Source organism: Cryptomeria japonica, unplaced genomic scaffold (assembly GCF_030272615.1).
Source record: "Cryptomeria japonica unplaced genomic scaffold, Sugi_1.0 HiC_scaffold_182, whole genome shotgun sequence".
NCBI classification, from domain to species: Eukaryota; Viridiplantae; Streptophyta; class Pinopsida; order Cupressales; family Cupressaceae; genus Cryptomeria; species Cryptomeria japonica.
The window spans coordinates 184266-197653 of NW_026729004.1; the positions used below are offsets into that span (position 1 = coordinate 184266).

The window sequence follows — 13388 nt, forward strand, 5'->3', positions numbered from 1 at the left end:
GGTATTTATGAGAGAATGTACACAATTTCAAGAGAAGTGAAATATGAAGATAGAACCAAAAAAAAATTCCTTCATATCAATGTTGGCTTCAGTAGTACCACATTTATATCAACGTAATATGCAATATTTTGTACTTAAATAAATATTGGTTTCCGTGGCATGTTGAATTATACCATCCCGTAAATTAAGTTAAATATCAAAATGGAGGAAACAAGATCATAACATTAACCAATGCCAATGACATTAGGAATAAGAAAAGGCCTAGTTGTTATCTTTAAGGAAGAGCTAGGAACTTAGGTTCCTTTTCCTTTTGTTGCGAGGGATTGAGATTTTTTCTAAATCATGAGAATGAATCTAAATGGCATTGATGCATGAATTAATATCTGTTCATTTTGAGAATCTTTGTTACCAATTTACATAATCAAATAAAAGGAGTATAGCCATAATTTCCCAGTTTTGGCAAATGAGGCTCACACATTCATTTTCCTAATTGTTTGCAGCTCACAAGTATGCAAGCATCTCCCATGCTAGACTTATCAAATTCCTAAGACTTGGCTCAATTTTTGCAAAGCCAACTGAGAAAATTCAGATGAAAGTAGATATGAGAAGCATTATTTCAGTACAGCCACTTCAACCTTTCTAATGTGACAAGATTTTGGAGTCCTATTTTTAGAGGACCTGCGAATTGCAACGAATGTTGATCTACCAGGTATGTCACTTTCAATAAGATATGTAAAGTAGGAAAAAAAAAAAAAAAAAGGGAGTTAATTATATATTATTTTTAAAATATATTTTGGGGAAGAAATATATTGCAGTTAATGTCACCATGAAGCTTTATGCCTGTACTTTTTATTTGATACGTACAGAACAAATTCACTTTTTTAGGATTTGGTTTAAGTCTGGTCTAATATCAATTTTCTAAAATTTTATTAATCGCACATAGCAGCCCCGACATGCTTAGCGGTTACATGAACAATGGTTAAAAGTAAATGATATGTTGTAAATTGTGGTGTTTGCAACCTAGATATAGAGATTGGTAGTTAGAATGAAACTTTAACAATTTGCACATGATTGGAAATGGCATATTCTAATACCACAACGAAGATGTAATCTGTGAACCTTACCCTTCACAAATTGAAACTTGTAAATAAAGAAATGTGTAGCTGTACAGTGATAGATTAACAAAGAAAGACAAATCATAATTTCTAATCTATTTTTGAATTTGGCTCAAATGATCGAATCTGTGAATGCAAAAAATTTTATGTGAAGTAGATTGCTAGAATTTAATTGGAGATCTTTGGAAAAAAACAAATTCTTATTTTAACAGTTGAGTATAACTGATTACAACACAAATTACCAACCAAGTCTTGCATTGAAGAGTAGGAGCTCTTTGGTAACACTTGCAATGAAATATTCAATTATTTCCAATTGATATTGCATGCAAGCAAGAGAAATTTGGTATACTTGGAATGAAAAGTTAATTATTTTGAATCCACATTGTATGTAATCAGTTCTATTCTCATTTTTTGATTACTACATATGCATTGTGCCTCATGTGTATGTCGGTATGTAATAGTAGGGGGATATGTGAATATCAACAAGGCAACAAACCCTTGATACAACAATGAATGGGAGGCCCTTCTGACCGTCATCTCCAGTGTTGATTGTTTCTTTCTCTATCATTAGCCCATGAAATTTATATATTTCTAATGAATACACTTTAAGGGGAAGTTGGTAGAACCCACCTTTATTTATTTGGATCTCAATGTGATACAATTATTTCGAGTGCAACTAGTCATCTCATTGATAAATTTTCTAGCATGAGGCATGCAGATGTTTGAATGTGTGGGTTGAACAATTGGACTCTATGAAATCAATAACAGAGACCTATAAAAGTTGGTGGTAATACGAGCATACCAATTTTTTCTAGTATCGAATTCACAAAGAACAATCATGCCAAATCCATTCATTTGAACACCTATATTGAGGTAGACTTGATAGGATTTTACATTCTTCAAGATTGTGGTGTTGCATTCTATCTTGACCGTTGCAAGATATCTCATTACTATGTGAATGGTCTGCTAGAAAAATCATAGAGTCTTATATATCATTTCAATTGAACTGGTGGAGAACCAATTAAATATGTGTTTCTCTCAGATGTATTTATATTTCAACTATTCTTAATTCACATTCAATTCAATGATCAAAGATAAACTTTTTAGCAATGAAGTTTTAAAATTACTACTAATTATATAAGAGTTTTATGGGAGCTCCTCAATCAACAATTTGAGTGGATGGCATACTGGGTTTAGGCAAGATCTAGTGATCACAAGCTACGCATATTTCTAAAAATCTGATGTGATTTTAAACTCTTAATGTTATTTGAGTGTCTCACAATGGATGCACATGTTAAGGTTATAGTTGACAGATATTTGTTAGGTTTCACAAATTATTACGTACTTTTCCACAAATAAAGTGTTGCAACATTTTCTTTCTAAATTCTTTGGATTAAGGTGGAACATTGTCAACTAAATTTCACTATGAAAGAGTATTGTTATTGATTTGAGAATAATCTTGAACATCTTGATGTAGAGTAGATATATCCTAGACTATGAGAGGTGCATGGTTGACAAAGGAGTACATATTCATGTAGAATTTAATGAATGACAATATGGATTAGATGGGAGATATCGTAGAGGTGGACCTGGAAACCATGCGATTAGAAGGTAGCTTTCACACAAGGAGGTTTAAATTGACAACCATGCCATGTGTCAAGAGGAGAGGATAAAGGAGATGGCTTTGGGATGGGAAACAACGTGCTAATAGTTACTAATAGTTAAAATTCCCATGTTTTCTCTAGGGTTCAAGTCAATTGGTTGGATTGATTCACAACAACAAGAACCTATGGGGCACACAAATGGAGCTAAAAAAATTTGGGGCTCTGTTAGAGGTAAACAAGCCTAGTTTCACACTTGTTGTACAATTGTATCATGTAGATTACAAAATTGGAATTCGCAAGGCTGATCTAGAGGCCTCGCATGACATATTTGTGTGGTGCATAATTGATATAGATAGCATTGAACAACTTGATTTTAAGGGAAAAGTACTTATAGGTAAGAGGTAATTTGAAAGATTCATAGGAGAAAAAGAGAAAATTCTATAAGATCCATCATTGCTTGTATTTATTTTAAAAGAAATGGTGAAGCATGCTATAGAAACTAGGTTTTGTCTATTGTTAATAATAATTTGTACATGTATGCTTTATTGAAATCAAAAGGGGGAAAATTGTTTTTTTGTTAAAACTTATTTTTAATTATTGAATTATTTGATGTTAAGGAATAATTAAATTTTTAGGCTGTAATGTCGTAAATCGCATACATTCGCAACTTCACCTACGTTTTGTGTGTACTTTGGTGTCCATTCGCTTAATATTTTTGTAGGCTCATTTTAGTACTTACATAAGCCTTCTTCTTTACCAAGGTGCTCAGGCCGCATTTCTCATGGACATTGGTTTATGTCACCTTTGCATTAGTCCTATATTTTCTTTTCTCCCAAAATTTTTGAACGTATATTATCTAGATACGACTTTTTCACACGGACATTTGCACATCATGATAGCATCCTACAAAAAAAAATATGCAAGCATTTCTAAACAAAATTCAACTTTTTGGCTTTATAGGGCAGTTGCAATGTTTCGAGATGAATCTAAATGAATCATCAGTATTTTTTCATTCCCCACTCTCTTTATGAACCTTTCTTTTATTTGGCCTGCTCTCTCTTGGCTCTCTCTTTCTCTCTCAATATCTCACACGCTACTCTTAATCTTTTCACGCTACTCTCACGATATTTGTAAAAAGTTGGATTCTGATGTCTCTAAGTAACTCCATTTAGTTTGATTGATTCGCATTAATCAAAATTTAAAGACCTCCCACCGAGGGAGCTAGAGGATGATGGCTCTTTTGGAGGTAGAAAAAAGTAGTTTCATAACTATCACAATCGCCTAATGCAGATTCTAAAATTGGGGAATTGGAATGGTGATTTAGAGGATTCACATGAGATAGTTGTGAGGTACATAATTTATTTGGATAGAGTTGAACAACCGAATTTTAGGGAAAAATAACTCATAGAGAAAAGGTAATTTGAGAGATTTCTTGGAGAAAAATAGAACTTTTTATAAGATGCATGTTTTTACCTTTTTTCAAAAGGAATGGAGAGGTAGTCTATATAAATTCGGTCTTGCCTATTGTCAAATAACAATGAGTAGTTTCATCCTTTAAAAATTAATAAAATATATATTAAAATTTAGTTTTTTAGTTTGCTGATTAAACTTTCTTTAATTATTAAGTTATCTGATATTTACGAATATCAAAAAAATTATTTGAATTACATGAATTTAAGTAGTCGGCTATGACTGAATTCGGATCAAGATTCGAAACTACTAGTTGTGAGGCCCACCCTTTGGTGGCTTCGATATTGGCATTATTGGACCATGATTGAATTCTAGGGCTGTATAAGTTTTTAAAGTTATTAGTATTAACACATGATGATGTTATTAGAATATGTCAAATGTGGAGTGCATCTGTAGAGCAGTTTGATTTTTATATATGCATATGATGAGGACAAAAATTTTGATAGTTAATTAGGTATTTTGATTTCCATGTGATTATAGTGGGTTAATTGATGCTTTGACTTTATAAACATGAAATTCATCTATATCGTGAATTATTAAATTATCAAATTTATTAGAAGTAGCACCCTGTCGGGTTTATGCTTCTAGAAAGGAGCACTTGGTTTGGATTTTGATAGCTACCTTTGTTCATTTGAAATAATATTAGAACTGTTATAAAATGAAGAACGATTAAAGTTGAATGTAAATCTTGACTGTGGATTCGCATGGTCATTGAAATATCCCAAATGTCTAGTTGGCATAAAAGTGCATGTAGCATATTTGAAGTTTTAAAATCTCTGATCATGGATGCTATCACTTTTTAATTCACAAAAAGGAATGGACTAAAGGGATGAGATTATTAAAGTTGTAAGATTCAAAATATTTATTACCTTATTGGGCTTAGTTTTCCTCCAATGATTATAATCCTACTAAAGATGGCAAAGCTCGAAATATGTTAATAGTAATCTAATCGTGTCGCTTCTTCCTTTTTTGAGAAAGTCCAACTTTTCCAAAAGATTTGTGGGTATAAAAAATTACGGAAATCGATATGAGAAAATATTAGAGTTGATCAACCTATGAGCTTCTGAAGAAGAACAACATGCGAAGGATTTGTGAAGTTGGAGGGGTTTCAAATTAATTCATGGCCATGTAGAACGGCCACAATCTACTTCTTTCAAAGAAGTTCACATTCTCTAAGAACCTGAGGGAAGTGAAAATGGATGGGATGAGTTCTATTGTAACTTACAAGATGATAGAAAAGGATACTGTAATCAGTTGCTAGGGGTGAAAGGTTAAGAGAAACCATAAATATCAGGACATCCCTAGCCTACATCAAGGCTTAATATACTACCTTCACCAAATCTATTTGCATAGAACCTCTCCTATGCTCTAATCTAGCCTAATTTTGGTATCAAAGAGATCAAAGTGAAAGATGGCTTCAAGAGCCCTCAAAATTACCAAGAAACCCCTTAGAATTTCTAGTGGTTTTGGAATTGCTTCCACATAAGCATTCAATCTCCCTAAAAATTCCCAAAAGGGCAATTCCCATATCGAGAAAGATAAAAAAGGGAATGCCCTAGAGATAAAGAGCTAAAAATTGTGTCAAAAGAAGATAATGTTAACAGTAGACTGCATGTAGAATTACAATCTCTCTTGGGATACCAATTTGAAACTGCGGAAAGAAGTAAAGATAAAAAAGAAAAACACATTAAAAATCGAAAAAATAGAAAAGGCAAATCTAAAAAATGAAAGGGTAATGAAGGAGAGTAAGAAGAGGAGATCGACATTAATTGTGGTAATTAATATCCAAGACAAAGAAATTTGAAACTAAAACGATGACACATATATGATAACTAACACTTTGAAAGTGATATTGTACTCAGTTGAGGAAAGAAAAGGTCAAGTATTTGACCTACCTACAAAATATTTCACTTTGGACCTATCCCTTAAAGACGTCTCCAAATCATAGTATCTTATCATCGTGGAGGAGGAGGACTTGGAAACCAGCTTGGCTTCCATAGCACCAGATCCCACCCCGCTTATTTAAACTTCACAAAGAAACAAGAGTGTTAAGCATGGTGAAGAGGAGGATAACGATGACTATGAGATGGAGGTAAAACAAGGTAGACTGAAAGAGAAAACAAATTTATTGGGCAATAGAGATTCTCAATTTGGGGACTCAATTTTCCATTTTCTTGCTATCATTAAGGACCTAATGGATTTATTCTATGACTTCTCGACCTATTTGGCTGAGTATCGCAATAGGCATAAGTCTAGGGTGGAACAAAAAAGGCACAAAGAAAAAAGAAATTGAACCAAATATGGAAGGTGAAAAGAGGCAAAGAGGGTGCTACTTGAGAGAACTAGAATTCAAGACTAAAATTGGTCATGAAAGAGTTTGATGCTCTTATGAGCCTCCATAATATGAAGTCTACATAGTTTTTCGTGGTTTGTTATTTCGGTAGTGTTGGGGTTGTGTTGGTGCAATAACTTGTTTGTTATTGAGCTTCTCTGTTTTAATATTCTAACTTTGGGCATGGGACCCTCTTCCCACCTTATCTAATCAAAAACAAATTTTTTGTACACTTTTAATATTACAAATCAATGTTAGATGTGGTTAAAAAACATTAAAATATAGTCAGGTCATAGTATGATGTTGCATTGGACTATGTTGGTAGTGAAGAATTAAATTGTTTACGAGTTTATTTTTATCAAATGAATTGTGGAAACCTCATATCTTTAATTAAATTGTTATCAAATGTATGATTATGTGTGTATCTTATTTCAAGTTATATTGGAAATAATTAATTTTTTTATTTGAGCGTGTAGGAAATTTTCATAGCTAATATAAATTGGAGTTCCCTAAGAGAATCCTAGTCATTTTCAATTCCTAGTGAAGCCTTGACCTTAGTTAATGATAGGGACTAAGGTCTCTGATTTTAGTAATTGTTGTAATGTGATGTATTTTGTGTTTTAAATATAGTTTTATTTTATTTTGATATTTGAGTAATTTAGCATTTGCGTCCAGCGGCATCCTTATGGAAAGATAGATTTCACACTGAGTAGGTTTTTGAATGACTTTCAAGTGTTTGTTTCATCTATTTATAAGTGTACATAGACCCATACTGAAACACTTAGGAGATGGAGGTAAAACAAGGTAGACTGAAAGAGAAAATAAATTTATTAGGCGATAGAGTTTCTCAATTTGGGGACTCATTTTTTTCATTTTCTTACTATCATTAAGGACCTAATGGATTTTTTCTATGACTTCTCGATCTTTTTGACTGACTATCGCAATAGGCATAAGTCAAGGATGGAACAAAAAAGGCAAAAAGAAAAAAGAAATCAAACTAAATATGGAAGGTGAAAAGAAGCAACGAGGGTACTGCTTGAGAGAGCTATAAACAAAGACAAAAATTGGTCATGAAAGAGTCAAATGCTCTTATGAGCCTCCATAATATGAAGTCTAAATATTTTTTCGTGGTTTGTTATTTTGGTAGTTTTGCGGTTGTGTCGGCGGAGTAACTTGTTTGTTATTGAACTTCTTTATTCTAGTATTCTAACTTTGGTTGTGGGACCCTCTTCCCACCTTATCCAATCAAAAACAAATTTTATCTACACTTTTTATATTACAAATCAATGTCAGATTTCGTTAATAAACATTAAAATATAATCAAGTTATAGTACGATGTTGTATTGGACTATGTTGGTAGTGAAGAATTATTCTTTTATCAAATGTATGATTATGTGTGCATTTTATTTCAACCTATATTGGAAATTTATTTATTTTCTTTGAGTGTGTAGGAAATTTTCATAGCTAATAGAAATTGGAGTTTCCTAAGAAAATCCTATTCATTTTAAATTCTTAGTGAAGCCTTGACCTTAGTTAATGATAGGGACTAAGGTCTTTGATTTTAGCAATTGTTGTAATGTGATGTATTTTTTTTTTTAAATATATTTTTATTTTGTTTTTATATATGAGTAAGTTAGTATCTGCGCCCAGTGGCATCCTTATAGAAAAAATAGGTGTTATGTTGAGCATTTTTTTGAATGATTTTAAAGTGTCGGTTTCATCTATTTTTGAGTGTATTTAGGCCCATAAAGAAACACTTATGAGTTGGATACCTTTTTGGGAATTAGTCCGTGGGATTTTGCCATCATTTGATCTTGTCCAAGTCTCTTAGAAAAAAGGTGTCGAAAGTCTAACTTGCGGGTGACAGTAAGTAAATTACCACTTTCAAATCCACTCCAACAATTTTGTGAATGGTGCTTCCGCATGCCTCACACATATGAGTGGATCCAAAGGATCCTATTGGGGAAGAGTATACAATATTATTCCTCTCATCCCAATGCTCTCACACGTAGGAGCATTTGTGATATCCACATACCCTTAGGTTTTGGTGAGAAGGGGTTAGAGGAGGTGAATGAGATCAATGTGGTACCTCCTGACCAGGGGAGGGGAGGCCATATGACACATATTGTATATACCATTCTAAGAGTCTTTGTATGGCTTATTATTTTATTTTTTGCATCTTTCTTTTTGGGATTTTTTGGGAGGCCTTGTGGAAGGACTCAAAAGAGTCTTTGAGAAATTTCTATCAAACCCTCCTCATCTATTAAGGAAATATTTTGATATGATTCAATCTTTAGAATGCTATATTCCATTTTGTTGTAAATATGTTAGTGGAGGCTTTTGATTTGATTTTTAAATTTCATCTTTCTATGTCTTTTCTTATGTATATGACACGTGTGTGAGGGTTTAGGCTCTCCCAAGTTGATCAGAGAAACTCATGTGTAGGGTGAGGGATATGTGGAACCTCCAAGGGAACGATTTTTTCTCGTTGAGAAGGAGATTTCTTGGGTATGAGTATCCTTGATTCTTTTGGAAAATCTGTGGAAAAATGGTTCGATATAATTTAGAAGGGATGTGAATTATATGGTGTTGGACTCCCTTAATGGATTTTACATCTGCGTGGAGTATTTATATTGGGAAATCAAGTTTCTCATGGGCCTCTTAGCTTGGGGGTTGGTTGTGAGAAAGCCCAAATGTTGGAAGGTGAGCTCTCCATTGGCTTGTTTAAAAATTGTGTTTTGTAAGATTTTTTGTGGAATCAAATGGGGTGCTACCTTGACATTGGAATGAAAATATTCATTCTCACGTTTGGGTTAGAATTTTTATTACATTTTTTAAATGGGTTGGAGTAAGTTGTTAAAAATTTTATCAAATGGGTCCCTTGCAATGTTGTGTATATCAAGTTGATAAATGATGATGTTGTTGTGTTTAGAAGCGATTATATTTTACTTTTCTAAAAAATATACATATTGTTTAAGGGCTGAGTTTGTTTAAGAAATAACTTAGCGCTTGTGATAATTTGCATTTCATACATTTAAAAGTTATTGATACTTAATGAACAAATTAAAGTTATTAGTAATAGTGGATTAAATTAGCTTTAAGAGTGTGAAATTTTCATGCACTTTTCTTAATATTTTTAGTTAATAAAGTGAAGGGGATGTTTATCACGCAAATATTGTTCTCTTTGTTATCCTACAAAATAAAAAAACTTGCTCTACTTAAACTTTGGTTTAAAATTAAAAATAGTTATTTGTAATTAGATGTGTATGTTCACCTATTTAAAAATATATATTTTATACAAAGTATATTTACCTTTGTAAACACACACACACAGCAAACTTGAGTTTGGGTTTCTAGTGTTACCATATCGGTTAAGGCCCATTAAGCGGGTTTAGCATGATAATTAATTCTTTTAAGAGAATTTAATTTAATATAACTTTAGGAAATGAAAAACCTTAGGTGGAGTTGGTGTGCTAGGTTTTAGGATTTAACATGTCTTGTAATCGTTTAAATGTGATGTGGCCTCTCAAATTAATTAGTCAAGTGAAATAATTTAATTTATCTAATTGATAGTGAATGGTAATTAATTAAATTAAATCTGAAATCAAAGTGTAGTATACTTTTATTTCAAAAATTTGGTTTTAAAAGAAAGTAAAATATCAGCTTAGGATTGAGAAAATTCACTCTTTATTTCGTTTTAATTTAGTTGAGTTGGACTCTTCAGAAGAATAAACTATCGTTGTGGCTAATATTTAGTTAAAACAAACAGTATATTTACTTATTAAAAATATTTAATAGAAAATTATCATTTATTCGTTTGGCGCATTTAATCTCTTTATATATCATTGGTAATTAGTTAAAATTTGTTAAATTTATATATAATTTAGCTTAGTTAGGGTTTACTTAGCTATAGGTGTTAGGTCACGCCATAGAGGCCCGACCGGTTCACTACCAATTAGGAATTAGAGGGAATGTTGCCTTCAGGAGTTCCTCCCTTGAGACATGTTGCATAAGGGTTCCAAATCTCGATCACCTTATCATTCTTGTTTTACGTTGTGCGAAATGAGTGTCATAACGCCCGCTCATCTTATTCCTTTTCTCACCTCGTCTAGCATGAGTCCTATGACGTTGAGTATGTAACATATACATGCGCATGCCACGATGAATTTGCCTTGTACACCAAGTTCATCCTTTCAATCACAAAACAACCCATTCTCTTATTTATTTATTTAAATTCTCTTGCAACCAAACTCTATAATTAACATGAATCCTTAATATTATAAACCAAAAATATTAATGATAATTTAGAACTATTCTTTGTTTTAAAGGCTCACGAATATAACACATATATTTTTATAATAAAACTGAGATTATCCTACCCGAGCGTAAAAAGGTTTTCAAGAAAGACGCAATATAAAGCATGCATGGACGGTGTTTGTGTCAACATCCAAGAAAATTTCCTCTTTTACCAATTCTGAGACGGCTGAGAAAAATGTATATATTAGTTCCTTTGAAGAAGGCCATCGCTCCAATAAAGTCTAATCGTTTCCACATTACTAAATTAATGGCGGTGGCGAGAATATGAGGAAGAATACGTCTAAGGCAGGAGGTAAGCTGATCTTCAGATAAGCATATGCAGCAGAAGATAGAAAATTTCAACGATAATGAAAGAATGGTGAGAATACATCTGCGGTAGCAGGTGAGATAGCCATATGCTGCAGCAAGACTTACTCTGACGTATCGAAAAGAGCAACAACTCTGGAAGTATATTATTATAATATTACAAGGATTGGTGATTTAATATACGGAGTGAAGATGAATTAGTCATAAGGTTTGGGCTATATAAAGCTTGTAATGGGCTTGTAACACACATTCATATCCTTCTGAGCTCTTGTACTATCTGCGTTTCTATTATAATGGCTAACCGAATGATTTACTTCACACTGGGACTTTTTCTGTTGATATGTTGTTACAGCGACAGGGTCATGGCAGGGGATTCCGATCCCTTGCAAGATTTCTGCGTTGCAGATGAGGAAAGCAAAGGTGAGTAAAAAACTTTATACATAAACAATGGTAATGATTTGCTTATTAGACGAGTCGAGTTAGTAATAGATTGATTTGATTTTGCTTTAAACAGTTTTGGTGAACGGGTTCGTTTGCAAAGACCCAATGCAAGTTTCAGCAGACGACTTCTTCTTCCGGGGACTTGGGCAGGCAGGGAACACCGACAATGATGTGGGCTCCAACGTAACGATGGCGAACGTTAAACAGATACCAGGCCTCAATACGTTGGGAATATCGTTGGTCCGCATCGACTACGCAGTGGGTGGAATAAATCCTCCTCACACACACCCAAGAGCCACCGAAGTTCTTGTTTTACTGGAAGGCCAGCTTCTTGTGGGTTTCATTGACACCAACAACAAGTTTTTCAGCAAAACGTTGGAGAAGGGAGATGTGTTTGTGTTTCCAAAGGCACTTGTGCATTTCCAGCAGAATGTGGGGCATGAAAATGCGGTGGCCATATCTGCATTGAGCAGCCAGCTTCCGGGAGTTCAGACAATCGCCAACTCTCTGTTTGCAGCGGATCCTCCTCTCCCAGATTCCGTATTGGCCAAGGCCTTCCGCATCACACAGGAAGTTGTGGATTACATTCAGAAGAAATTCGCATAAGAATTTGCTGTGTTCTATCAAACAAAACAATCAAGAGGGGACCAAGTCTTTCCCAAATTCTTTTTCCTTGCCGTTCAATAAAACAATCTTTCTAGAGTTATTGCCGTCCTCTTCTGCTATTCATAGCATCTGTTTTGAACATGACTATATCCTCCGCATATTCCAAAGATGAAGGATTAATTTGAAGCATCTGAAGGCATTTATGAATATTTTATACAAGAGCATCCTTGTATTAGGTATACATTCATTTGCAACATGTTAACAATATATTCTTTAACATAAATATTGCAGGAACAACAACAAACAAAGTGCTTGACTTGGATAGAATGAGTAACACTATAATTCTTGCATGCCAATCTGTCAAGGGTGTTCTTTAACATAGTCTTAACCTCATTTTAGCTCTGACATAAAAGGTGAATGGTTTGGAAGTAGGAAATAGTTATTGGGAAATATAATTAGTAGTTGTTCTTCAAATCACCCTCACAATCATCCAATGCTTCAAGACTCCCCATCAAAGAAGTCATTCCAGAAGGTTAGGGACTCTCCTCAAGATAAGAATGATTGCTCTAATAAATGTAGTATACCTTCGATGGAATGCAACACGGTTTCATTATGTCTAAATTCCAAGAAAATCCGTAGAACTAGAATATCCATTGCATCCAATATCGCAATATTTGATCGGGGATAATATGATAACCTTGACACATATCACACCTATTCTTACATCAATCTACCTACATAAGGGTTATGATTGAGGGGCCTCTTGTATTAAACATTTCTAATAAGTTGGAATGACATGGAAAATCTAAGACAGTGAAGATAGATTATTGATAATAACACAATTCATTTACATGGTGTTAATTAATTTATGGCCTCCCAAAATAAGCTTTTCTAAATCTCCCCTAATTCATTCCTACGTTATAATAAATATGTCACTGTGGATGTTATGTATGAAGATCTAAATACTAAAGGGAAAAAGGATAATGCTCATGTTGATTTTAAAAACTTTGTATGTAATATTAAAAATATGATTAGTTGAAAAATTTAGCAATATATTACCTTGCTCAATCATAAACTCCCAGATCGGTTACAAAAAAAATTCCTCAAACCATTTCCTCCTTGTATAAGCATTTCTATAGATCATCAAATATGATAACCAATAATTTAACCATAGGTTTCCTATCAAAGCAAATGCAA

General features: G+C 33.3%; 1 protein-coding gene across 1 annotated transcript; it reads left to right on the forward strand.

The window, feature by feature from the left end:
* Positions 1 to 11437: 11437 nt before the first annotated feature.
* Positions 11438 to 12191, forward strand: LOC131867731 (putative germin-like protein 2-1). The gene is made up of 2 exons (XM_059215538.1): positions 11438 to 11564; positions 11659 to 12191. The coding sequence occupies exons 1-2, from the start codon at positions 11438 to 11440 to the stop codon at positions 12189 to 12191; spliced, it is 660 nt and encodes a 219-aa protein (XP_059071521.1).
* The last annotated feature ends 1197 nt before the right edge of the window (positions 12192 to 13388 follow it).

Excerpts from the sequence above, each read along its gene's own strand:
- LOC131867731 (XM_059215538.1), top strand. The coding sequence starts at position 11,438 with ATGGCTAACCGAATGATTTACTTCACACTGGGACTTTTTCTGTTGATA. Across the intron at positions 11,565-11,658 it reads TGCAGATGAGGAAAGCAAAG|TTTTGGTGAACGGGTTCGTT; the intron begins GTGAGTAAAAAA and ends TGCTTTAAACAG.